At 38.9% G+C, this 26,876-nt stretch overlaps 1 protein-coding gene across 1 annotated transcript in view; it reads left to right on the top strand.

Moving 5' to 3' along the window:
• The window catches only part of LYST (lysosomal trafficking regulator), a 98,156-nt gene extending 75,133 nt beyond the window's left edge, over positions 1-23,023 (top strand). Inside the window, exons 46-53 of the mRNA XM_083348208.1 lie at positions 336-525; positions 1,249-1,385; positions 2,536-2,634; positions 6,095-6,234; positions 7,236-7,333; positions 17,366-17,522; positions 20,405-20,476; positions 22,220-23,023. Of these exons, the coding sequence (XP_083204334.1) occupies positions 336-525; positions 1,249-1,385; positions 2,536-2,634; positions 6,095-6,234; positions 7,236-7,333; positions 17,366-17,522; positions 20,405-20,476; positions 22,220-22,358 (1,032 nt within the window). The 3' untranslated portion in view covers positions 22,359-23,023. The remainder of the gene's footprint in view (positions 1-335; positions 526-1,248; positions 1,386-2,535; positions 2,635-6,094; positions 6,235-7,235; positions 7,334-17,365; positions 17,523-20,404; positions 20,477-22,219) is intronic.
• The last annotated feature ends 3,853 nt before the right edge of the window (positions 23,024-26,876 follow it).

Here is a 26,876-nt window from a genome sequence, read left to right as displayed (position 1 = left end):
TTGGAATGGATGGGGACACAGTTGCTGCAGCTGTCTCTATCCTTTTCTCTCGGATCACATGGCTGCCGTTGGCATTTGGGCTCTGTGCCAGGGAAAGGCATATCTGATAAGGAGTTAGAAACAGGTGCTGCATTAGCCCCTTGCAAGAGGGGGGGGCACGTTTTTTGCTTTCTAATGAGATGCACTATGCAATCCTAATAACCACCCTCCAGTTCACAAGTAAGTGTTTGGGATTAACAATTTCATTAGAAATAAAATCACGTTAAACCTGGCATTTAAAAAAAATGTTTCAAAATGGCACCACTGACTGCTGTTTTGTGTTGTTTTTGTTTTAGAGTCCTTTACCTTGGATCCGAGGCTTAAAATGGGGGGAGTACGTAGGATCTCCCAGTGCCCCTGATCCAGTGGTCTGCTTTAGCCAGCCACATGGAGAAAGATTTGGCTCCTTGCAAGCTTTACCGACTAGAGCAATTTGTGGTTTGTCCCGAAAATTCTGCCTTCTGATGATCTATAGCAAAGAGCAAGGTAAGCACTCTAGTTACACAGTCCTCGCAGAAACATTGGAAACCAGAGTTCATAAAAGGCCAAATTATCCTTTCTGTCCATTGGTTCAGTCAAAGATGACAAATAAGTTATTGGGGCCCATGCTGTATATTACTGGGTAGTGTAATTGCTGTAGAGGTCTTAAATTGGGTGGAAGGCTTGTGAAATGGCTCCCACGCAAGCTATAGCCATTCTGATGACAACTGTAGAAACATCCACAATGAAATGGCTCCGCTCTGCTTCATGTTGAAATTACTGCCCTAAGGTAGCTTCCTGGCTGACACATGTTTTGGATCCCACAGAAATCAATTACTGTATAAGTAATGTAGTTCTATTTATTATGGACCCATTATGCAACAAAAACAAATGAGGAAATTTAAGGACTCCAACATTTTTTCTTGTTACGACAAGCTCATTGCTTCAGATTTTACCATAGAGAAAATAGAAAGCATTTCTTCTGATGAAGACCACATTATGTAAGGCTTTAATAGGTTTGTAAAACAGAAGGTTCCCAGTTGTTAAAATAACAGGGATTTTAACAGTAAAAGAATAGGTTCCAGTGTTTGCCTTTTTAATAATAATAATAATAATAATAATAATAATAATAATAATAATAATAATAATAATAATAATAATAATAATAATAATAATAATAAAAATGATAGAATATCTTGAAATGTCAACTGAATTTCACTATCATTGCAGGTGTTAGAAGCATGCATAGTACAGATATCCAGTGGTCAGCCATTCTGAGTTGGGGATATGCAGATAATATTTTAAGATTAAAAAGCAAGCAAAGTGAACCTCCAGTAAACTTTATACAGAGCTCACAGTTTCACCAGGTAAGACCTGTTAATTCTCTTCTGCTCAACTAACTTAGTATTTAGAGGAGGGGGGAAAGGGGGGGGGGAAGCAATCCTAACAGCATCTTAACAAATAAAGTCTGCTTTAGATGTATTGATCCTAGTCTAATAAGTCACTGTTTTATCAAACTGAGAATGAACCTTATAACTTTGCTACAAGGTCCCTTCTAAACGTTAAACATTATGTCATAATCCATAATTTAATTTCTTAATGATGGAAACTATTAAGTCTATTTAAGTGTTATTATAGTACAATATAGAAAGAAAACAGAAGGCAATCCATACAGTTAGAATTAATCATCAGTAGGATGTGAGCTTTTATGATTTTGAGCTTGTTTAATCAAATACATTAAAGGGTGAATGTTCCTAGTTGCAAACAAAGAGCCAGCTGCTGTTTTTCCTGCTTCTCATCGATCACACTATTCATAAGTGTTTTTGCTACCTTGTCCACGCAATTGTAGAATTTAGGTGTATACCTGATCTTATGGCCTCTGGTCCAGGCAAATTAATACCACAATAAACTGCTCTTATATTCATGCTACTCCCTGACTTTCTTAAATCTGAGTTTGCTTTTGATCCTATCTCTACAGATGAAGTTGCTACTTTATGGTTATTATATTATCAGACTTAGGGAATCACTGCTCAATAGTCATCAGAAAATGGTTCTGTCTGAATTAACTGGAGAGTTTGGGCAAAATACTTAATTCTAGAGTCCAGTTGCATGTATTGTATACATTGTACATGTATTATATCAAAAGCTTGAGCTGCAGAGTTTAGAGTTGCAGTTTTCCCTCTGTTACTTGGAAAGCTTATTTCCAGCACTCTTAAGTTTCTTGTGTAGTTTGCTACATGACACAGAGTAACTACAGTAGGAGAAAGTTTAATTCTATATGTGAGTCAATGCGTGTAGATTTGCAACCTAACTGATTATTGTAAGTGTGACAGTGGCCTTTTTTCAGTGGAGGAATGGAATGAGTTCAAGAGCAAAACAGCTGAAGAACTAAAAAACAGGAAGTGTTTTTCTTTAAAAGTATCTGTTTTTAATATGATCCCCTTTGGCAGTCCTTGAGATGAACAGCAGATAAAGCATAAATACTGTTTAAATGTCTCACCTTTTTTTCTATATAAGGTAACAAGTTGTGCCTGGGTGCCAGACAGCTGTCAACTTTTTACTGGGAGTAAATGTGGAGTTATCACAGCGTATATGAACAGATTCACTAGTTGCACTGTAAGTATATAAAATTGAAGCTATAACTACTTAACTGTCTCTTAACTTTCAAGTATTTTGGTTCTTATCTATTACCCTGAAAATAAGCAAACCTCTGGGCTACATGGTACTCAGTTCCATTTTGCAGACCCCAAAACCTTCCAGGATCATGTTTGTTTGTTTTTCTTTATTTATCATCTAGATTTATATGACTGCACGATCAGTACATAACTCAGGATGGCTAAAAACAGTAAAATAAACACAACAATCATTATAAACAATCACTATCAAGTTTTGCCTATAGCAAAATTTAGCAAAATAGTCATTACGCCACAATCCCAATGCTGACATCCAGAGTTTGCTTGAAGAGACTGGTGTTTACTGCTTTAAAAAGGCTGGTTGGCAAGATTAAGGTCATCCCAAGCTCAAGGGTATGTTGTTCCAAAGAGCAGGTATCACGACAGAGAAGTCGTGCTTCCTGGGTTGCATTAGATGGCACTGTTTAATAGAGGGGATTAGTGGTATAACAACTGCCAGACCATGTAACTGAAGATGGGCAGTCCACAAAAAAAACATGAAGGGCTTAATAGGCGATAATCAACATCTTGAATTGTACCTGGAGTTCCTTGAGGAGAGGTATTACAATATCTAGGTGAATTGAAGCATCCATGTCACTGTATTTTAGGTTAGCTGCAATTTTCAGACGCTCTTCAAGAGCAGCACCATCTAGAGTGTGTTGCAATAATCCGAACAGGATGTCTGACAAAGCTTGAGTGACAGTGAATAGAGCCTCCTGATCTAGGTATAGACCCAATTGGCACACAAGATGGATTTGTGCAAAGATCCTCTAGCCAAGGCTGTCATCTCCTCCTTGGGTAGGAGCCAGTAATCTAAGAACAGCCCTGAGTTGTGCATCAGTGTAACCACAATCAAATCCAAAGGTGGTAAATTCTCAGGTCAGGGCTAAGTTGTAATTATCTATAGCAATTCAGTCTTGTCAGGATTGACATGTTTCGCTCCATTTAGGCAGTGGAGGGGAAGCTTTGTAGCCTGTTTGTTTCCTTTATGGGCTCTTGATTGTATCTTTTAAATCAGAGGTCCCCGACCTTTTGGGCGCCAGGGACCAGTTCTGTGGAGAAAGGTTTTTCCGTGGATTGGAGGGGGTGTAGTTTTGTGTGCTGCCTGCATCCTGCGGATGGGGCTTTGCTTGTTTGCGCAGACTGGTTGCTGGCATGCCGCGGCCCGTTACTGGTCCACGGACTGGGGGTTGGGGACCCCTGTTTTAAATGGTATATAAATGGAGTTTATCGCTATCTTGATACCTGTTGATAGCTTATCTGTTCAAATAGCAAGCTTCCAGGTAGGAAACAAACAATTAGAATGCATCTTTTTTAGCAGACAATACACCCATAAGCAGGAAACATCACTAGATAAACCATTAGGGAAGAGACAATATTCCAATCAAAGAACTGTCAAGGAAGAAACACAGCCCCCACCAAGACTAGCAGAGCAACCCCCACTTTCTCTTCTATTGATGATGTCATCTAGCTTGATAATGAAACATCTATAAGAAGGCCAGCCAAGCTCAGAGCATACCAAAAATCAAGCGGTTCAGTTCTGAGCTACGTGTATCTCTTCTATGGTGCATCTAGAGTCCATTTTAACAAATGGGGTTTCACTCCTGATTATTTCATTGAAAGCCATAAAATTCTCTATCAACTGAAGTCACACTTTGGGTTTTCATCTTAGGGGGAATTCCCCAGTCAGGTTTTGGTTATACTGTACATATCAAAGGGATTTTGTCAGTTTAAGTAATTATTCTCTGATTTAGAAATGAGATGATCCTTATATGAATTTGTATCCAAGATATGCTGTTATTAAGAGATTTTTAAAATATCTTTTAAAAAAATCTCCTTATTCCTCTGGTTAAGCAGTTTGTTGGGTGATTCTGCAATCTGAAAGTAATACTTTCATAATAGCAGTACTGTTTCAGAGTAAATTATTGCAACACAGATTTTGCCTTGGTTTGTAAACAAGTTCAGTCATATGAGATAAATGAGAACATTTGTGTCACTGCTCTTCAGTTGTAGACCTTAGGTTGCCTTCCTCAGGAGCCTCACACTCTGGTCCCTATAGCAGTAGTCCCCGACCTTTCCAGCTCTATGGACTGGCGGGGGAGGAGAGGGGATGGGGGTTTGGGGGACCTCTGATACAGAGTGTAGCTAATACCATGAGAAGTGGCCATATGATATGACAATATGTTCAGTAAGGTCTGTTTAGGTTCCTCTTCTAAAATGAATATTTATTTAGAGTAACTGAGATTCTGTACAGAGTAATAAATAAGGAAAAACATGTCAGCTACATGCCCTAATTAGTGAACATGGTCTAAACACCTCTTACTGCCCTTCTTATCTATGAAAGGTAGGTCAGATGCTGAAACACTGTTTTCAATGTACAATTTGAATGTGCATTATTTGCCCAAAATTATTTTGCAGCATAAGAAACCTTGGGATTTAGTATATTAACGAGTTTTTAAAGTCTAGCAGCTTTCCTTCTGGAATTCCAACAAGACAATGCTGTACCTGGCATATCAAAGCTATTGTCTATCACCTCAGCTTTTATTATCAGCTTGTTTTATTACATTCCTGCATCTTAATTAGCTCTCTCACGTTTAAGAGAGGAAGGAGGAGAAATAAAAAGAACAGCATGCGGTAAAAGTTACTGATTTTGCACACCATTTGGTTTCAACTATCGAAATATATTTAGGATATATCTGCTCACGAATTACTCAAGTAACAATATGTGCTGTAAAATGAGCAGCTATTTAGAGCTTTCCCCTGTGCTAATAACTATGTGAAAGATCTAAATGAGCTTACTTTTCACAGTTAATGCCATAGCAGCAATTGTTTGTCAATCAAGCACTCAGTTTTAAAGAAAAGCTTGAATTGAGACATAAACAGTCTTGGCTTTCTGTTTTTGTAAGTGAAATTGAGAAAAACAGTTCTATAAGACAAAAATGATTAAGACGCAGGACTTGTCAATCAGACAAATCGGCAGTTTGGGACCCAAGCACTATGTGATGGAGTGAGCTCCCGTTCTTGCTCCAGCCCCTGCCAACCTAGCAGTTCAAAAGCATCCAAATGCAGTTGGATAAAGAGGTACCCCTTCAGTGGGAAGGTAGCAGTGTTCCGTGCCCCTTGGCATTTAGTCATGCTGGCCACATGACCACGGTAGTGTTTTTGGACAATGCTGGCTCCCTCAGCTAAGAAACAGAGAAGATCACTGCCTCTAGAGTCAGACACAACTAGACAGGGGAAACCTTCACCTTTCAGGACAAAAATAATGAAATAGCACTTGTTGAATCAGTAAAATAACGAATGAAACAGCTGCATCTTCAAATCTAGTCTCAAGTTTGACTTGTAATACACTACTTTTGTTCCCTCCTTCTGGTAAATTTATGGTTGTCTGTTTCCCTTTGCAGCCCTCTGAAATTGACATGGAGTCTCAGATGCATCTATATGGACACACTGCAGAGATCACCAGCTTGCTAGTCTGCAAACCCTATAGCATCATGATAAGTGTGAGCAAAGATGGAACCTGTATCATATGGGATTTGAACAGGTATAAACATTTTTAAATCACCCTCCTTACTACCATGTTTCCCTGAAATTAAGACCCGGTCTTATATATTTTTTTTTGCCTCCAAAAGAGGCACTAGGTCTTAATTTTGGAGAATGTCTTACCTTAGGACCACCACAGCCAGGCCTCCCACACCCCGACACCTGTCGCACCGCTGCTTGACTTCTGCAGCCGCTTGCCACCACTTGCAGCCGGACACCATATGGCGCATTGCGCCATTGCTGTTACTCATGGCAGGAGGCCGCATGGTGCTTTGCCCCGTTTCAGCAGCTTGAGGCAGGACACTGCGTGGCTCTTTGGGCCATTTCCCTTGCGGAAATAAGTGCCATGTGGCCTCTTGCTGCAAGCAACAGAAGTGGCCTGAAGTGCGTGAGCAGTGGAAGTGACCCAAAGCGCCATCTGGCCTCCTACCAGGAGCAGTGGCAACGGCACAATGCACCACATGGCATCCGGCCACAAGTGGCGGCAAGAGGCCACAGAAGAAGTCAGGTAGCGGAGCAACAGGTGTCGGGAGTGTGGGAGGCCTGGCTGTGCTGGTCCTGCTGGTAAGGTAAGTGGGTGCGGGGTGCGTGGGGCAGCTTCACCCCCCCTATCCCCACCCTAGCTTGATTTTTAGGGGTGCACCTCACCCCAAAACTAGGGCTTAGTTTTGGAGTAGGGCTTATATTAGGCCCACCCCCCAAAATCAAGCTACGGCTTACTATCGGGCTGGGTCTAACTTTCAGGGAAACACAGTATATCGAATGTCCCCAATTTCTGAATTATAATGAAGGTTGAATTGCTCCATTTTATAAAATCACCAGTAAGATTGCTTAAGCTGTGTATTTTGCCCCTTCTACACACTGATAACAATTAAGTAATAAGATATTCCAATATTACTATTGGAAATAAGGATTTAAAGCATTACTTTAAAACATTACAACATGTTATTAATAATTGATTCTTTGAGAGTGATTCTTTGAACAATCAAATCATTTTTGCAGGCTCTGCTATGTGCAAAGTCTTGCTGGGCACAAAAGTCCTGTTACGGCAGTGTCTGCTAGTGAAACAACAGGGGACATTGCAACTGTTTGTGATTCAGGTAGGTGTCTTATCAAGTGGAAGCTATGCAAACTAGCAACATCAAGTCTATGAGGTTAATGTTATACAATTTTTCAGAGAATTGCAAAGGAAATAGTAAGAAGTTAAATCCTTATCTTAACTTCAGTCAGGATATGCAAGCTTTTCAATTGTGCAGAAATCTCCATTGGTCAGAATAAAAATGTAACTGATTCCCAACTATACTGCGAATAAGTTAACTAAATAACTTAATTTCCAGTAGTAACTTCAGGTGGATGAGGGTCTATAAGTGAAACTGGCTTACCTGATAGCCCCTCATTTGTCTTAAAAGTGTATAGTAAATAACCTGGGTAGATGGTTTAGAATTGGAAGAATGGTTGCTGTATTTGTCATCAATCTAGGGTAGGGGTGGGTAACTATGGCAACTTTACAACCTGCAGACTTTGAGTCCCAGAATTCCTGAGTCAACTGTGCTCTTGGAGTTGAAGTCCATAGGTCATAAAGTTGCCATGGTTGCCCACCCCTGGTCTAGAGCCTGGGTGACTGGCTAGCCAGTTAACTTTTCAGAAAGTAAATTGGCATACAAGAGAATCAGAAGATAGTTTAAGGTCCAGCACATTGTTGAAGCAGGTTGCTGTTATTACAAATTGAGAAGGGAATTAAATATCACCGGAGGGCTTCTTCCTGTAATGGATTCTTGGGTTGTGATTAATGAATACTTATGAAAAGCCAATATATATCAGACTGAACTTTCTGGCACCACTTAGTTGGTGCACCAAGGGAGTTCTTAGCCTATCAAGGACTTTCCTAACAGCCCTAAAAGGAACAGAAAGAAAGATGTTTTGACCCCTAAGCCCAGAAATACATAACAAACCATGCGCAAGTCCTTAAATGCAAAGTGGAACTATGCAGTCTTATATAGTTTTAATGGGAAACTGACTTATTAAACTAATGAAACCACAATTCTAAAATAGGGTTTGTTGGGAAAAGAAAAAATTAGGAAAAAACAATAGGGAAATGAACATACAAAGAAATTCCAGCTAAAATCACTACAAATAATCTAACCAAAGAAATTAAATTCTATTTGCTTCAATAAGTTGATGGGTTTCAGTGCACATTCAGCACACATTCAGCACTTGTTACACAACAGATTATTGGAGAAGTTTCTCTTAATTTTCTGCTCAAAAATTTCTTTTTCTCAAGCACAATCCTCAGTTTCAAATAATAAGGGTGATTATGGAAAGACAGTCCCTTTGGGCAGATTGTCGGCTGCTTTGCCCAAACATAAAAATGCTTTGATACTTGAAAGCCTGGATTTAGTCAGCAAATCAGAAATGATTGAAGAGCTAAACTACTTTCCTAATGATCCTTGGTGAAATTATAAAATACAGTCTTAATTTTTCCCAATTGTGTCACTAAATAAATGGGTTATACTGGGGAGACTTTCAGGATGAAATAAAATCTGAATTCAGTCGTGTCAGCGGGTAGTCAATTTACCAGATCCTTTTGGAGGCACCATTTCATACTAAAAGCTAAGGATTTCCTTGACAAACAGATGAATTTAGATTCATCATATGTCAGTTCAATTTAGGTTATCAGTAACAAGGTTAAGATAGGAGCTTAGAGCCAGATGCTGTCTGGATTCAATCACTGACCTGTGACTTCCTATAATGATGCATTTATGAATTTATACAATTATCTCTCCACAAATAAACCTTTTTTTGGAGTTAGGTTTGTGTAAGAAATACATATACAATATACAGTACTTTCAATACTTAAATTTTAATGTATATATTAAATAAAACAATGATAGAGCCATACAACTTATAACATTCTTTTGTTGAAAACAAACATAGCTCCAACATATTTTTAATGGAGGCAAGATGTTTGTTGTTTATTTATGCGTAGTTTCTGAAATCTGGGTTTCATTCAGACAGCTTCCAAAGCTCATTCATCAAAATCCAGGGTGGGAAGAGCAAAAAGTGTTTTCCCCACATTACCTTCTCTTCAACTGCTGCAGTTTGTAGATGCTTTGAAAGCTCTCTTTTTCTCCCAATTTATGCTCCTCAACAGATAAAACAGCCGCAGCCCATTTTCTCCTCTTTCACTTCTGGCTCACTGATCTGCGCTTGTAAACTGCTGGTCCCCTTTTGTAATATCCTCCTCCCTGCAGCATAATGGGCAGTACCCGCTCCCATTGTAAGGATCAGGGCAGATGGTCAGAGCTTTTGTTGAAGGCTTATGTCCTCCAGGTACCATTGCTCTCCCTTCAAGAGGCAAGAGCAAAGAAAGCATCGAAAAAAACAGGAACATCATTCAGGCTTCATAAAGGGTCTGAAGCAGTTTCCATGCTTTGCATTTAGCATATATTTGCATCAAACTGGCAGGCCTGTTCAGCAAGGACCTCTGTTGTCTAAGTGACTCCACTGGAGGTCCTAATTTGCACTTTTGGAAACGATGTGCTAACCCAGAGTGTTATTTGTTTGGTTATGATTTGTAAATCACATCTTTAGAGTATTATGTCTGAACCAGGACTGTATGATTTATTCAGTGAAATGCAGTGTTGTTAAAATAAACAACAGCTTAGCACAAGGTGTTAATCTAATCTCTTTTCCCAACAGTAGTTGGTCATAAATTACTGTAAAGCTAATCAAAGCAAGTCTACCACGATCAAGCTGCTATTGGTATTCCCTTTAGAAATACTCTTTCCTGTTCCGAAAAAAGCCTGTTCTTTATTTATATACTGACTTATTGGATCGGGATCCTAGAGCTTCTCAAGGCTTTGAATTCTCTGTTTGATTTGGACCCAGGGTTGACATTCTCTTGATGGGGCCTTTTATTCTCTATGAAGGAGTCTCATAGAGTGTTGCATAGATAAGAATACGATATCTGGGCTCCAAAAATCCAGTTTACCACTAGATGGTAGTGGAATTATATTTTGTATACCTATGGTGTCATATAGTGCTGCTTCAAACCTATATAGTGTAGCAACTTGAAGAAGCATAACTACACTTCTAAGAATATGCAAACATGGTTTAGGGGAAAGGGAAAAAATAACACCTTCCCGTTTAGGTTTTATGAAACTCTCCTCTCCTTTACCTTAAAACTATAAAATGTCTAGTTCTCGAGTTAATGTTCCCAAACCAAGACCATACTGTAGTTGTGCCAATATGTAATTGTTTTTATTATATTAAGACAGGAAATTCCTTCTATGGTATAAACATCGATGTTTATATCAGCTCATTACTGACAGCTGCTTTCCAAGATCTCAGGCTTGAATTTCTTTCATTCACCCCTATATTTTTAGCAGAGAAGGGAATTTTTCAAGAACTTGTACTTCTGGAATCAGAGTATTGAACTTGACATTTGTCCACAGAATAAATTTTCCACAATAGAAATCTAGCAAAATGATCTAATTACTGTAATTGTAATTAGAATTATCTAAACGCTTGCTCAGTGATCCAGTTGAATAAATTCTGTTCCATTCCATTCCATTCCATTCCATTCCATTCCATTCCATTCTATTCTGTTCTGTTCTGTTCTGTTCTGTTCTGTTCTGTTCTGTTCTATTCTATTCTATTCTATTCTATTCTATTCTATTCTATTCTATTCTATTCTATTCTATTATTCTATTCTATTCTATTCTATTCTATTCTATTCTATTCTATTCTATTCTATTCTATTCTATTCTATTCTATTCTATTCTATTCTATTCTATTCTATTCTAATTTTCAGTTGAACTCAGAAATATATCTCTTATAAATAAATTAGTAAAATAAACATATTGAAGAATCCCAATTTCAGGTCTGGCAAGAATAAGAAACATATTGATTCAGATTGATCATCCAGATTATCATAGTTTGCATGACCCAGTAGTGGCTCTGTATGGTTTTTGACATTCTGTCTAGATCTGGGATTTTGGAATCTTCATTTGGAATCTTCAACCAAACAACTTGTAATGTTTCTGAATCCTGGCAAGATGATCACCGCATGCTAATGAGAATATGTTTTGTAGCTGTACGCAGGCACATATAGGTGATATTGTTGCTTCAAAATTGTGTTTTAAGAGTTTCTGGCTTTGACATTACATTTGTTAACCAAGATACAACATGGGGAAAATAAACCCAAATTGCTTTTGTTGAAATTATATCTCCTCCTGGCCTCCTGATGAGAAATAATTGGCAGCATAGGGATTACATTAAAATTAACTGTGGATGAAAAAAATGAAGCAAATAAAGGTTGTGTTCTCCCTCCCCCCTCTCAAAATGAGCAGTATAGATGTCCCTAAAAATAGAAGGATCCAGTAGATAGTGTGAATTTGTCCAGAGCTATCTGAAAAAGTCCCTGGCATTTGAAAATATTTATTGGCAACCTTTTAATGTTTTAAAAGAGGCAACCCATAGTTTCCTATACATGCACATGCACATTCCAAGCAGTCTTCTATCTCACATACCCAGATCAGCTCCCCATCCACATGGTTCAGTCTGGTAAGAGGAGGAAATCTTTTTTCTCTGCATACGTATGGGAGCCAAAGAGAAGCTTCCACATACTCTTCTCCTTAACATGACTCATCCAAGGACTCTACCTGTGACGGTCAGATCAGAAATTCCTATTCTGTTCCTGTGATTGGAATATTAATATTAATAGAACAGGGATACTTATTCATTTATCCTGCTTGCAGGATAATTATGATCATAAATTAAACATCAGTTGAGGGGGAAGGTCCCACAGAATATGAAGACTTGTAAATATTATTTCTAACCTGTTTCCTCTACTGATTCAAAGATTTTATTTCTTTAAAAGTTTATGCTTACGTTCTTAAAATCTTATCTTCTGCAGCCACATGGTTATGGAGGCCAAAATTGTCAAATAATTTGATACAATTCATTTTAGTTCCTAAAGCTGAAACAACTTTCTGATTTTTTTTTCAAAACAGGGAATCTCATACTTGGTTGCTCTTCCTTGCTCTGATAAGAAGCTCAGGATTTTAACACACACTGGAGTGTAAATGAATTTTTACCTGAGCTGCACTGCTTGCCTTTTCTCCACATACTTTTGCTGGAAGAAGTTTATTAAAGTAGATATTCTGGACCTTTGCGCAGTATTAATTCTATTATTCCATCTTTCAGGAGATTTACAGTATGTGTTTACAAGCTGATTCAGGAGGCTTGTGTTGCTAGTGTTAGAAGAAGAGATTTTCTGCTTTTCAGATATCTAAAGGAGGTGTATGTTTACTTATTTATTTGGGTTTTTAGATACACACTCCAACACAATAGAAGGATTAAAACAGAATATAATAATAAGGCAGTAAAAATCCTGCAATAATAATAACAGGCCTTACCTCTATCGTACTTCTCAGGGTACCGCCGGTTAAGGAATGCCGGCGGGTTATTCCCAGGGGAAGGGCGTCCTCTGTGGGCATGCCGGCCCTATGGAACCAACTTCCCATGGAACTCAGGACTGCCCCCGACCTTCGGTCATTTCGCCGGGACTTGAAAACCTGGTTCTTCGAGCTGTTTGGCCCAGACTGAGGGGTTTTAATTTAATTTAATTTAATTGGGTTTTAGTTTAACTTCAGGGATTGTAATTTAATTAATAGTTTTAATTTATTTTAATTTTGTATACTATGTATTTTAATTTTCCCTGAGTCCTATGGGAATAGGGCGGTATATAAATTTAAATAATAAATAAATAATAAAAAATGTCTTGAAAACTTAGCAATCCCATACTTCAGAGAGGGAATCGCCTATCATACCTAAAGGCTTGTTGAATACCCAAGTCATTGCAATTTTTCTAAATGCTAATTTAGAAAGCAGTTATATCGGCTTCTTTGAGTGAGGGTATCTTCCCCGCCGTCTTGAAGGAGGCGGTGGTGAGGCCTCTCCTCAAGAAGCCTGCCCTGGACCCAGCTGTATTGAACAACTTTCGTCCTGTCTCCAACCTCCGCTTTCTTGCGAAGGTTGTTGAGAGTGTGGTGGCGCATCAGCTCCCTCTGGTCCTGGATGAAGCGGATTATCTAGACCCTTACCAATCGGGTTTCAGGCCCGGGCACAGCACGGAGACGGCATTGGTCGCGCTGGTGAATGATCTCTGGAGGGCTCGGGACAGAGGGCATTCCTCTGTTCTAGTCCTATTAGACCTCTCGGCGGCTTTCGATACCATCGACCATGGTATCTTGCTGCGGCGTCTCAGGGGATTGGGAGTGGGAGGCACAGTTTTACAGTGGTTCTCCTCCTATCTCTTGGGACGTTCGCAGTCGGTGTTGGCAGGGGGGCAGAGGTCGACCGCGAGGTCTCTCATTTGTGGAGTTCCTCAGGGGTCGGTCCTCTCGCCTCTCCTGTTCAACATCTACATGAAGCCGCTGGGTGAGATCATTCGTGGCTTTGGAGTTGGGTATCATCAGTACGCTGATGATACCCAACTTTTCTTTTCGACCCCAAACCACCCCAGTGATGCCCTCAACGTGATGTCCCGTTGCCTGGAGGCGGTTCGGGTCTGGATGGGGAGGAACAGACTTCAACTCAACCCCGACAAGACTGAGTGGCTTTGCATACCTTCATCCCGGGTTTATTCGGACATTCCACCTCTGGCTATGGGGGGTGAACTATTACCCCCCGTAGATAGGGCTCGCAACTTGGGAGTCCTCCTAGATTCACGGCTCACCTTAGAAGACCACATAGGAGCTGTGACTAGGGGGGCCTTCGCCCAGGTTCGCCTGGTGCGCCAGTTGCGGCCCTATCTTAGCCGGGATGATTTGTGCACGGTCACTCATGCGCTCGTGTCCTCTCGTCTGGACTACTGCAACGCTCTCTACATGGGGCTGCCCTTGAGGACCACCCGGAAGCTCCAACTGGTACAGAATGCAGCCGCGAGAGTGGTGTTGGGAGTCTCCCGATACTCCCACGTTACACCTCTGCTCCGTGAGCTGCATTGGTTGCCAGTTGTCTTCCGGGTGAGATTCAAGGTACTGGTAACGGTGTTTAAAGCCCTCCATGGCATGGGGCCGGAGTACCTTAGGGAACATCTGCTGCCGGCATCAAGCTCCCTGCGCCCTGTGCGTTCCCACAGAGAGGGCCTCCTCAGGGTGCCACCGATCAGAGAATGTCGATTGGTGGCCCCCAGGGGGAGATCCTTCTCTGTGGGCGCTCCGGAGCTGTGGAATCAGCTACCGGTAGAGCTCCGGATGGCGCCCGATCTTCGCTCCTTTCGTCGCGATCTCAAGACATTTTTGTTTGTACAAGCTGGCCTAGCCTGATGGGGATCGGTGGGGTTGTTTTATTTTTGGTCTTTTAATTTTATCTCGGGGTTTTTTAGAACTGTACTTCTATTGTTTTTAATTAGGGCAATTGTTTAATCACCTTTTAATGTTTGTATTGGCTATTTTATTCTGCCCTGTGAACCGCCCTGAGTCCTCAGGGAGAAGGGCGGTATATAAATGTTATTAAATTAAAAATTAAATTAAATTAAATTAATAACCAGTGCTGATTGAGCTTCAGTTAGATATTAATGTTCTTCCTGATTTCAATCTTAATAATGCTTAAGAGGCATTATTATCTATTATCCATCCATCTCTGTGTGTGTCTTCTGTGTGTGTCTATCTGTCTGTCTGTCTGTCTGTCTATCTGTCTGTCTGTCTGTCTATCTATCTATCTATCTATCTATCTATCTATCTATCTATCTATCTATCTATCCAAAAACAATGAATATAATGGGATATAAAGATAAATAAGAGTGCATATAATAGAATAAAAACAGTATTATAGAACGTGATGAATAAATAAGTATCCAAACTTAGGTAATGGTGTGACATATTATGCAGATGGTGGCACAAAACTGGGCCAACTTAGGAAGATATTTTTGAGTCCTGGTCCAAAGGGTATTTTTATTTATTTGAATCCTGCTGTTATTATTTTTACAAATAACTCAACAAACATATCCAACACACCTTCTTCCTCCTATTATCTTCACGACAGCAACCCAGTGAGAAGGGTTGGGCTGAGAGAGATTGACTGACCCAAGGTCATCCAGATAGCTTTCATGGCTATGGCAGGACTTGAACTGACTGCCTCCTGGTTTCTAGCCTGGTGCCTTAACCACCAGAGTAACAGTAAATTTGTTGAGAACCTCTAGCTCTCTATTTCCTAAAAAACACAGAAAGCTAAATGAACTTCAAGCGATGCTTGAACCAAGAGGTTCAATTTGGCTGTGTTAATTCTGTGGAATAATAGCCCAGTAAGCTATGTTGACAGTCTGCACACCAGGAATAGACTTCCCATAACTGTTTCTTTCAGTGTTTAGAGGAAACCCATTTTGAACATTTCTGTGGTTTTTCACATGTAAATATAATAATATGACAAAGTAAGTACACCCTAAGTAATAGTTTTATTTTTTTCAACATATATGGAGAGATCAGTATTTCATTGAAACAGTATTAAAGATAAAGGTGAGGTAATTGAAGAAATACTATGAAAAAAAAAAACAATTTTTCAAGAAAAAATTAACATATATGCTGTTTCCTTCTGTGCAAATAGTAAATACCTCTTTGGCCCTGATGACTGGCATTGCCCCCCTTGGCAGAAGCAACTTCAAGAATAAGTTTCTTATAACTGTCTACAGTCTCTGACATTTTTTTCTTTAAGATGGAGGATTTTTTTCTCGTTCTTCCATGCAGAATTCTTTCAGTTGTGTACATTTGAGAGGTTTCTTGCAAGCACAGTCCATTTCAAATCTCTCCATAGCATCAAAATGGGATTTTGATCCAAACTTTCACTTGACTATTTCTTTTTTTTTCTTTCTGCCATTACATAGTGGATACACTAGAAAGTTTCTCCAAGACTCTGTAATAGCATAAAGAATTCATAATGGATTTTATGATGGTTAATTACCCAGGCCCTGATACAGCAAAGCAGTTGCATATCATAACATTTCCACCACCATGCTTTACCACTGGTATCAGGGTCTTCTCCTGAAATACCTCTTTTTTCTGAAGACCGCAAAGAACTGTTTTGATCTAGGCATTGTAATAGTAGACGCTAAAATAACAAAGGGCAAATCAAACTAAATACTTGAATTTTAAATAAAGACAGGTTCCTCCCAGATCCTTCCTAACAATGTTTTAATTATTTGCACCTGAAGTGGTGCAACGGATTCTAATTTTAGATATTTGCGGAAGTGATTATGTAGGAGTGTACTTGGGTTTTTCCACATGGGAAATTTGCATTTATGTTTACTTAAATTACATAATGGACCATAAAATGTAAATAGTGCATGATATCTTTTATATTATATCCCATTTATCAATTAGTGTTGAAATGTTCAAATATCTGTATGTTGAAATATGTGGAAAAAGTAAAAAAATAAATAAATGGGGTGTAGTTATTTTTTTCACATGAGGGTAATTTCTCAAATGTTTCTTACATCCCCAAATAAAAGAAAGTTTTTATTTTTCCATTGACAAAAAGTCTTTGTAAAATCCAGTGATATCTTTTGTCTTTTAGTGATGATTACTTATGATTATATTACTCAGTTGAGTGCGTGTTGGCTCAGTGGTTAAAGACACTGAGCTTGTCAGCTGGAAAACTGACAGCCCGTGTTATAGACCTGAGTGCTGTGCAACAGGGTGAGCTCCCGTTACTTGCCCCAGCTTCACCCACCTAGCAGTTCGAAAGCATACAAATGCAAGTAGATAAATAGGTACCACTTCTGTAGAAAGGTAACAGCGTTCCATGTGTCTCAACATATGACCACATGACCACAGAAATGTTTTCAGACAACTCTGCTTCCCTTGGCTAAGAAAAGGAGATGAGCACCACCCCCTAAAGATGGAAATGAGTGGACAGGGGAAACTTTTACCTTTATATCAACCAATTATAACAATTTTTATTACATATTCTTGTAGACATTGTTACAGATGGTGGTATACAGTTCATTGCTTCTATATGACTAAGTTTTTCGTTCCTTTGTTCTAGTAGAATTATTTGGATCCTATATGTTACTTTGTTTCACTGTGTTCTAGATTTTACTTTGCTTACTCAATAATCTGACTATATTTCAGTTGGTGGTGGTAGTGATCTCAGACTCTGGACAGTCAATGGTGACCTGGTAGGACATGTGCATTGCAGAGAAATCATATGCTCTGTTGCTTTCTCCAACCAGCCTGAAGGAATCTCTATCAATGTGATTGCTGGAGGGTTAGAAAATGGAGTTGTGAGGTGAGTAACGCTAATAGAGCCTTTTCATTTTTAGAGATATATGTCACTTATAAAACATTTTTGGGTACTATTCAGTGTGTGCATTGTTTTCACCCCAAAATATCTGATTTTAAGATATGTGTAGTTGCTTTCTGGCTTTATTCTATGATGTAGTGAAAACATTTTCCTTCATTGTTCTACAAAGATTCTATTTTTATAGCTTTATTTCAGTACAAAGAACAAAAAACCTTTGGAAATACATGTACATTTCTATAGTTCATTGAAAAGCAAAAATCTAGTCTTTGTACCCTATATAAAGTATAAAACTATACTGTATTTCCCAAATTTTGCTTATTTTCATCTCTTGACCTTTCCGTTCAGAATACTGCCAAATGCTTTACCAAGCAGTATAAATGTTTTACCAAGTAGTATAAATTTAGTTTGTACATTCAACATTACTATCTTTCTTTTTGTAAAAGGAAATATTAACAGAATTCTTCTGATATGTGTTTTAGTGTTTCATTCATAATTAAAGCAATTATGCTCATGCTATTTTATGTAAAGTTCGGTCCCTAATCTAGAGGCTACATCACAGGCGAACATAATGTTGCTTGCATTCCACCAAGTAAGAGGTTTAGGAAGTCCTCACTTACCAACCATAATTGCGACTGGCAACTCTGTCACTCACTGAAGCAATCATAAAGTGAAATGTCATGTAACTTATTTAAGTTTGACTTATGTAAGTTTGTCACTCAACTTATGTAAGTTTGTCAGTTCCAGCTCTGGTTGTTAAGCAAATCACCATGGATCATTAAAAACATTACATGACTGTGACCTGTCACTTCTTGCCACTTTCTCTATTGACTTTGCTTGTTGGAAGTCAGTTGTGAAAGTCACAAATGGTGATTGCAGGATGCTGTAACTGTTGCAAATGTGTGCTAGATGCCAAGTCCAAAATTGCTATCACATGACTAAGGGGAGACTACAGTGGCTGCAACTTTGAGGACCAGTTGTTTTTTTCTAGCACTGTTGTAACTTTGAATGGTTGCTAACTGAGTGTTTAGTAATCAAGGGCTACTTGTATATGCACTATATTGACATAGATTAAGGCAGCGGTCACCAACATTTGTGGCTTGGTGGCCTGGCTGAGGGGGAGGGGAACTGGTGATGTTGTGTGCTGTAGCTCAAGTTGCGCAAGTGGTGTGCCGGTGCATGCAGCTCGACTGCAGATGGAGCTGTGCATGCATGTGTTTGTGCACTGGCTGCTGCTCAAGCAAGTTGAGCTGCACATGCGTGTATGTGTGCCGGCCTGCCTGTTTCACAGCCCAGTTCTGAACAGGCCATGGGCCTGTAGTGGGCTGGGGGTTGGGGACCTCTGGTTTAAAACATTTTAAGTGCAACCAACAATTTCAAGGCAGAGAACCACTATGAAAACATGTTTGAGTATACAGGATCACTAAGTGAACCACCAAGTATGTTAACCTGGAAAACTATGAGGAAAAAGCCTAAGAGTTTGAACTCTGGAGAACAGATGAATATAATGCCTTTGACTTCTGTTGCCCTGCAATGGGCAAAATGCCTATATAATTTAATTCCTGTCTATAAATAAAGACTTTAATTTTGTTGAGTCATATCTGAGTGTCTTCTGCTAAGCCTATTCTTAACTAAGGGGTTGAAGTATCTGTAGAGTTCAGATTTGCTGTGGAATCTTTGGTATGAAGCCTGACAGTGATAAACTGTAATAATTTAACTCATGGATAACTGAGATTGCTTTTGAAGAAGAAAGGTGGACCCCGTAAGCCCATCAAATAAATCCTGCTGTTCCTCATTCTTTACCTATTGATGATTCTCCTTGTATTTATGCAGAAAAGGAAGTAAGACCTTCAAACGAATATGAGGAGAAGATGCAGGAGATTCTTCCGGCAGCCTTATAGTCAATACCTCCAAAGAATTGTGAAGTTGTGCCAAAGTGGTCCTTTAGATTCTAGCATGGACCTTAGAATGTGGTCTTTTTTTCAGGTAGACTGCATGGGCAGAGCACAAGGTAGCATCAACTCCAGTGAACTAGCTAGCATCCCATTCAAGGAATTGTGAAGTGGCTAGCTGCGTCTAACATTTATCAGAGAAAAGCAGCCCTTCTGAATCAATAATTCCAGGGCAGGAAAGACAAGCACTTATAGACTCAGCCAAATATTAACAATATATCTGGATGATTGAAATTTTCTCAATTTTAATTTTGGGTTTTTTCAGAATTGACTTATGCCCATAGATGATTATGCCTAGTGACTGGTTTGTTTTTCCCATGTAGGATGGTGTCTATCATGAATCATTATATTGTAATGAAAGATGGCAACCTAACGAACCTCTGAATGCTGTGGATGTCTTGTAATTTTGTGAGATCAAATATGGGGGCTATCTCACTTAAATGAAAAGATATAAATCTGACATTGTATCCGGGAATAATTTATTACAATAGAGATTCAGGAGATAAAACAGAACTTTGGCGGGAGGGAATGTGCTTGACTATAATGATGGATCTTATCTATAAACAACTAGATATATTTTTTTTTGTTCAGGGTAGACCAATGGCACAACTGACAAATTTGGAAATAAGATGCTGTAATACATGGGTTTGGGATCTCTTCCCGCACAGCAAGCCTTCTCTCAAATTCTGATTTCTGTTACCGTAAAATGTAAAAGTCATAACAAAATGTATATATATACTGTATGCATTGTGCAGCAGGATCGTGTTTTTCAGTATTACATTCAGTTTTCTTCGATTTCAGTTCAACAGATTATACGAATCTGCAACATAACTAGAGCAAAAGTCATGGCAGAATACAAAAGCAATTTCTGTCATTTAGGCTGCACAAAGTAGCATTCATTCTGTCTTTTCTCTTTAGATTGTGGAGCACATGGGATTTGAAACCTGTCCGGGAAATTACATTTTCTAAATCAAATAAACCAATTGTCAGGTAAAAAAAAGATCATTTGGTAGCATTTAGTAATTTATTGTTATGCCTTTGCTTATCTTTAGAGTTTCCTTAAGGTTTCTGTTTTGGAAGTAGCACTTAATAACTTTTGGTTTTAATAAAAGTGCCCAATGCCTAATATGACGTTAAACTATCCCTATAATGTGTTCCTTGTTAAAATGCAGAATTAATCGAAGGGGAGAAAGGTTAGAAAATTGGTAATATAACATCTTGCAGTAATAAGTTGCTTGGCAACGGCAATTAGGATCAGCAACTCCATCATTAACTGTCATGGTTGCTAAGCCATATATCATATGATCATGGTCGGCTTACCTCATTTCCCCTTTGGTTGTTAAGTGAATCATTGTCGTTATTAAGCAAGACATCGTATGATCGTGACTTATGATTTTACTTCCACCTTATGTATTAATTCTGCTTGTCACAAACAAGTTGCCAGATGCCTGAATAGGGATCACATGTCTGTGACATACTGCAATGGTTATAAAAGCGAGGATTGGTTGCAAAGTTATTTTTTATACAATAGTATAAAAGGCTGTTAAATGAGACAAGTGAGGACTACCAGTATGCTTTATATTTCCTCAAGTAATTTTTTGCACATCTATTCCATGGGGTTCCAGATCATATCAATAAGGTTTGAAAGGCTACATTGGACAGGCAAATGTGATTGCTTACATGCCAGTTTGCTGTAGAGAGATATGTTTTGTAAACAATAAAACTCAGTGTAAATCTAGCTAAATAAGCAGTCTATTGCAAGAGATATCACTAGCTAGGAAAACACACGGAATGAAATAATTAACAGATGGAAGTAGATTTGATATGCATCAATTATGGTGTATACCTCATATGGTTTGGTTTCTATAATAAAACTCTGCTGAGCAGAAATACATGTATTCAATGAAACAAAATGAGTAAAATTAACATTTGTATTGTCTTTATTATTAAATTTATTTGCCTCCTATCTCATCATGGGACTACTCTAGGCTAGGGATCCCCAGCCTCCGGTCTTTGGACCGGCACCAGTCTACAGCATGCCAGCAAGTAGGCTGCACAAACAAGCAAGTCCCATCCTTGGGATGCAGGCAATATTCAAAACCACACCCCCTCTGGTGCGTGGAAAAACCTTTCTCCATGGCACTGGTCCCTAGTGCCCAAAAGGTTGGGGACCTCTGCTCTAGGAAGAGCGGGGAAAAAAAATCCCTGAAGAAATAATAAGGAAGTTTAAACAAAATGAAAGCAAAATAGAACAATAAAATAACCAAAGGAAAAGAAAAAACGGGGAAAAAACCAAAGAAAATACATCGATATGTTTAATTAAAAAAAATGGATGAGTTGGGAGACACTGCTATCAATCTGCTATCAATCCAGAATTGAACTTCCCCATTGGGTCCCCAGGCCAACTTGCCGAACCGGCTCTTATGCAATGATAGGAGATTGGAGGCAGATCTTAACTTGGAGGGCAGGACGTTCCAAAGGGTGGGTGCTGCGGCAGAGAAGGCTCTTCTTCTGGATCCCGACAGTGACACTTGGAGTTCTTTGACCGAAGGGATCCACAGTAGGTCCTCTCTGCCGGCCTGAGTAGGACAGACTAGACTTAGTGGGTCTTTAGCCCATTCACAGGCTATATCCTTTTCTTTCTCTTCCTCTCCCCCTTTAATGATATGTACCGTAGGACCTAGGCTATCTGACAGACTTGTTTTTATTTGTGTCTTTTTGAAAACTTTATAGCCTTACCTTTTCGTGTGATGGCCATCATTTGTACACGGCAAATAATGAAGGAACAGTGATCTCTTGGTGTCGCAAGGACCAACAACGCTTGAAGCTTCCTATGTTCTATTCATTCCTTAGCAACTATGCAGCTGGTTGACAGCTCTGTGGGCTTCTCAGCTTTGGTAAATTGTGAAGCACTTTCCATACAGAATGGACTGTGGAGCCTCTTTGGTTTTGCTAGATTTTGAAGTACATGTATGACTTTATCATCAGCAAGTAGATCATTGATGACGTCAATGAAAGGCTGTTATGTATGCTCGTGCACCAAGTTTATGAACCATATCACAGTGATAAGAAAATACTGGCTTACCTTTTTTGATACCAAGAGGATGCTAAAGGCACTAACCCAGAAGTATATATGCTGCAATATGTTATGTAACATAAACATATTTTTATGGATAATTTCCTGAACATACATATTCTAAATCTTGAAGCACTAGTGGTATCTTTTGCTCATCTGTTATGTAAAAATATAATTAAAATACTTCAAATGTTTATATAAAAACCAGTGTTTGTGTTTAACTCATTATTAGATTGTAATCCATTTTGTTCTTCCACACATATAGCGATCTCAAGCGTTTTAAAAACTAGAATTTTAAATGTTTAAATTTTTATGGAGAATTTGATAAATTCAGAAGGTGTCTTTCCACCAAAATTACTTGAATTTATGTATTTAATTTTATTCATTTAAAACATTTATATAGCCTCCCACCTTGTATCAAACTCTGTGTGGCTCTCAATTAACAATTAAAACAACATCAATAAAACAGCATAATACATATATCTATTAAAATTATAAACATTATCTTTATCCATCTTTCTAGACCAATAGATTTTTTCTCAAGGCATAAGCTTTCTTGAGCTATAGATTAATTTTTGATGAAGCCAACTGTACTTCATGAATACTTATGCCTTTTAATAAATTGTGTTAGTTCACTTTTTTACTAGATTTAACATGCAGGAACTGGGAAATGAAATAACTAGTACACTAGCCTACTTCATAAATGATGTCAGTCAAAAAGGCGATTTGTTCATTATTGTGATGTGCAAACTCATTATACCTTAATGATTTATATGGCCAGGCCACAATCTACATACCAAGAAATAATTGTTTGAGAAAGTCTTGCCTGCCATTATTTGTGAACCAGGTCTGGCATTTCATTCTGCAAGTTTTTGTCCTTGCGTATAGTTTAAATAATCATGGCTTTATGCTTTGACAGCCTTACTGGTAGTAATCCCAGATTTCAACTCCCGAATTCTAGACAACATGTTTTTTGAAATGTATCTGGAAGTTTGCAAAGACATTGTTCTCATAAAATAGAACACACTTTATTTAGCACCTTTTTTTGAGAAATAAGGATCTTTAATGACTGCATAAACCTCCAGGTAAACAATTGCTGGTAAGTTTCTTTCCCCATTCCCCACTTACAAGATGCTTGGTAAGTTTTTTTTTGTCTTATATAGCATATAGCATAAAGTTGACTAAACCCTTACAAGGATTTAAGGCAAAACCAAAAAAAATGCATTGTTTCTCTTTCATATTATACAGATGCATTTTTATTCCTTAACTGATTCCCCCAAAGTGACTTGCCTTTAGCATAATTAGCACTCAGAAGATATGCCAAGAATAGATGGAATATTATATTCAAAAAACTTAGCATTCCAATTACACTTTTAAAAATGAATACAAATAAAAATAAAAGTAGTATGTACTATGGTTTCACCACGGGCTGTATTGTACATTCTTATCCATGACTGAACTCAAGAAAGGATTCCTGCAGGTTACCAGTGGAACCCAAATAGCTGTAAAATGTTTTCTAAAAATAAGTACTATAATGTAGAAACTTTCAATGGAATAAAAAATAATGGGTGCCAGATATTTTAAAAATAAATTTGAAAAAAAGTATTCATTAAAATGCCTGCAATGGCAAACACCATCATGCAGGCATTCCTCTTGTTCTTAGAAAATCATGTTTCTAAGACTTCATAGTACAGGAGTCTTGGTTTTTTTCAGAATGAATGTTTTAATGAGGTAGGTATCTGAAAAGTTATTTAGGAATGCATATATAAAAATGACTTAAGCTTGTCTCAGAATCATAGAAGATTCTGTGTAACACCTTAAATTCCACCTTAAATTCCAAGCACAAGAATTTTTAGGACTATGATGAATTATTTCATGATTTCTTTTCAATACAGGGAGGCAGCTCGGGTTTGCAGCTTTAAGATATAGCAAAAAGTCTAGAAGGGTTTCCCTTGTCTTGGACTTCCAACTTCAGGGGCTCTGTGTTAGAAATAATGTGAACATTTGGAGCATGACAGAGAATAAAACTTTCTGCACATGTAAAACAGCAAGGATCTTGGCCTTGTGAAATTTGGATGAGGTACTAGAGAATCTGGGAGTGTAACCGATGTTTGCAAGCTGGCAATAAGTGCTGGATGCCTGAACACATGGGTAGTTAGGGACTTCAAATAAAAAGACAATGGCCATGGGTGGAATCAAGCTGGGCTATTAGAACAGGGTGTACTATTACTGGATATTGGAATGAAATAGAACTTGAAGCCTATTTAAACTGTAGCATGCTAAATTTTATACTGTAGTGTTAGAGTAACGTTCAGCATCCTGACTGCTGGGGGGGGGCTACGTAATTTTGAAGGTAAGGGGGAAAAAAAGGCTGTAATAATAATAATTGGTCCCGGCGACTCCTACCTGTACATTGCCCTGTACACCGCCCTGAGTCCTTCGGGAGAAGGGCGGTATAAAAATTTAATAAATATAATATATAAATATATATATATATACAGAAAAGGATACCATAAGCGGGGTTCCTATTGTTACTTATGACTCTTCATGATCTGAACAGTTCACCAGGACTGTCAACATTTTTTATAAACGTATGCTCATGGTATCAGTAATGGTGTCTAGCCATCTTGCTTTCTGCTAGTCTATCAATTGGCTTCCATTTCACCAACTATCAAGCTTTCTTCAAGGACACTATTTTGGTATCCAAAGTAGATAAATTTTAGCTTTATAATTAATGTTTCAGTGATCACTTCATTTTCTTAATCTAGGATTATTTAACTTGTTCTTTTTGTGACCCAAGGTATTCTCCATTTTTTTTAGCCTGGACCTTAGTTTTTCTTCATTCAGCCTTTTTGATGTCTGGCTTTCACAACCATAATAAAGCTGGGAAGATGATTGCCATGATAATAGTGTCTTTATTATCAGTGTGAATGTTTCCATTTTAATATTCTGTCTAGATTTGTCTTTCTCAGAAGAAATAACCGAAAGAGTTGCCCACACAGTGTTCAGTTCAGTGTGCTTTGAATTGGATTCTGTTTCTTGCAAAGCTAGTTTAGTGTTTTTTGTAGGATATGTAAAAAGTAGATATTCACACACACACATACTTTAAAATGCACCAGGATGCCCTATGTTTTGAAGTGCTAAGGAACACTTGTCCTTCACACTTTTTTTGTTTTAACATGGCAACCATCTGTATATCTTTTGCGAACATGATTCCTACCCAAAGTGTGAAACAGCTCTTACTCACCCCTCACTTGTCTTCTTAAATTATAGACTGGAACTGGATGACCTTTTTTCTTTTAAACAAATTTGATTCTGTTGCTTACTGCAGGATAATCTATTGGAAAACTTCAAAGACTAAATTTTTTTTAGTCCATTCACATTTTCCCTTGTAAAAAGTAACATCAGCTCCAAATTTTGCCTTTTAGATTGTAACAAACATTTTATGTATGCAATATGAACTGTATGAAGTTAGCAACGGGGGAAAATAATTACTGGAGTCGCGCTCTTCAGCTTTAAAAAGCTTCACCCTTTAGGCTGCTTTGACAGGGGAGACAGCTGATTTCTTTTTAGTATAGCTCTGTCGCCTCGTTTCTCTCGTAAGCCCTCGTTCTCTTCTGCCTCCATTCCTCTCCGTCATCCGGGCTTCACACCTGTTCCTGCACTCCTAATAATTTACGGCAAAAATGAAGGCGGCCCTAAGAAGGCAACACAGTGAGCAAATTGCCGTGATTTAAACCCTTGTGTTTCTGCTTCCCTGACATCTTTATTTGGAAATAAAACTCTTTTTTTTTGTTTTGTTTTTACACGGCAGTCCTTGTGAAAAATGGAGGCATAAATCTCCTTCCAGCTACAAAGCCGGGTCTGTTGTGTCCGCGCGGAGCCCATTTACGCGGCCGTCATCGACAGCCAGGCGCTCAAGCGGCTGCTCGGAAGCTCCCGGGCTCCGGTCCCGAAATCTTGGCGCTGAAGGTCCTTGGCCGCCGGCCTTCAGCGCACCGCTGACGAGCAGAGATAAGGCGCCGTCGACGCTCGGGCCCGCCGCGCTGGGAGGCGACGCCTTCCTTTCAGGGTCTCCACCGGAGAGGGTGGAAGAAAGCCGTCGTTTCCCGAGACTCGGAATTCCCGGGTTTGTTTGTTTTTTTCCCCCTCCCGTGCTTGTATTTGCGCGCCTCTCCGCCGCTGTTTCCAGCCACCAGGCGTACGCGCCCTTCTTCATCCAGCAACGGAGGATGGAAGAGGTGACGCTCACGCTGACAGCCGACATCTTCCAAGAGGGGGGGGGGGAAGAAATCCACGGCCGCCCGAGGAGGA

The sequence above is a fragment of the Vipera ursinii genome, assembly GCF_947247035.1.
Source record: "Vipera ursinii genome assembly, chromosome: 1".
Taxonomy (NCBI): Eukaryota; Metazoa; Chordata; class Lepidosauria; order Squamata; family Viperidae; genus Vipera; species Vipera ursinii.
Note: the sequence above shows the minus strand (reverse complement) of the source record. Positions and strands in the feature narration are given on the sequence as shown.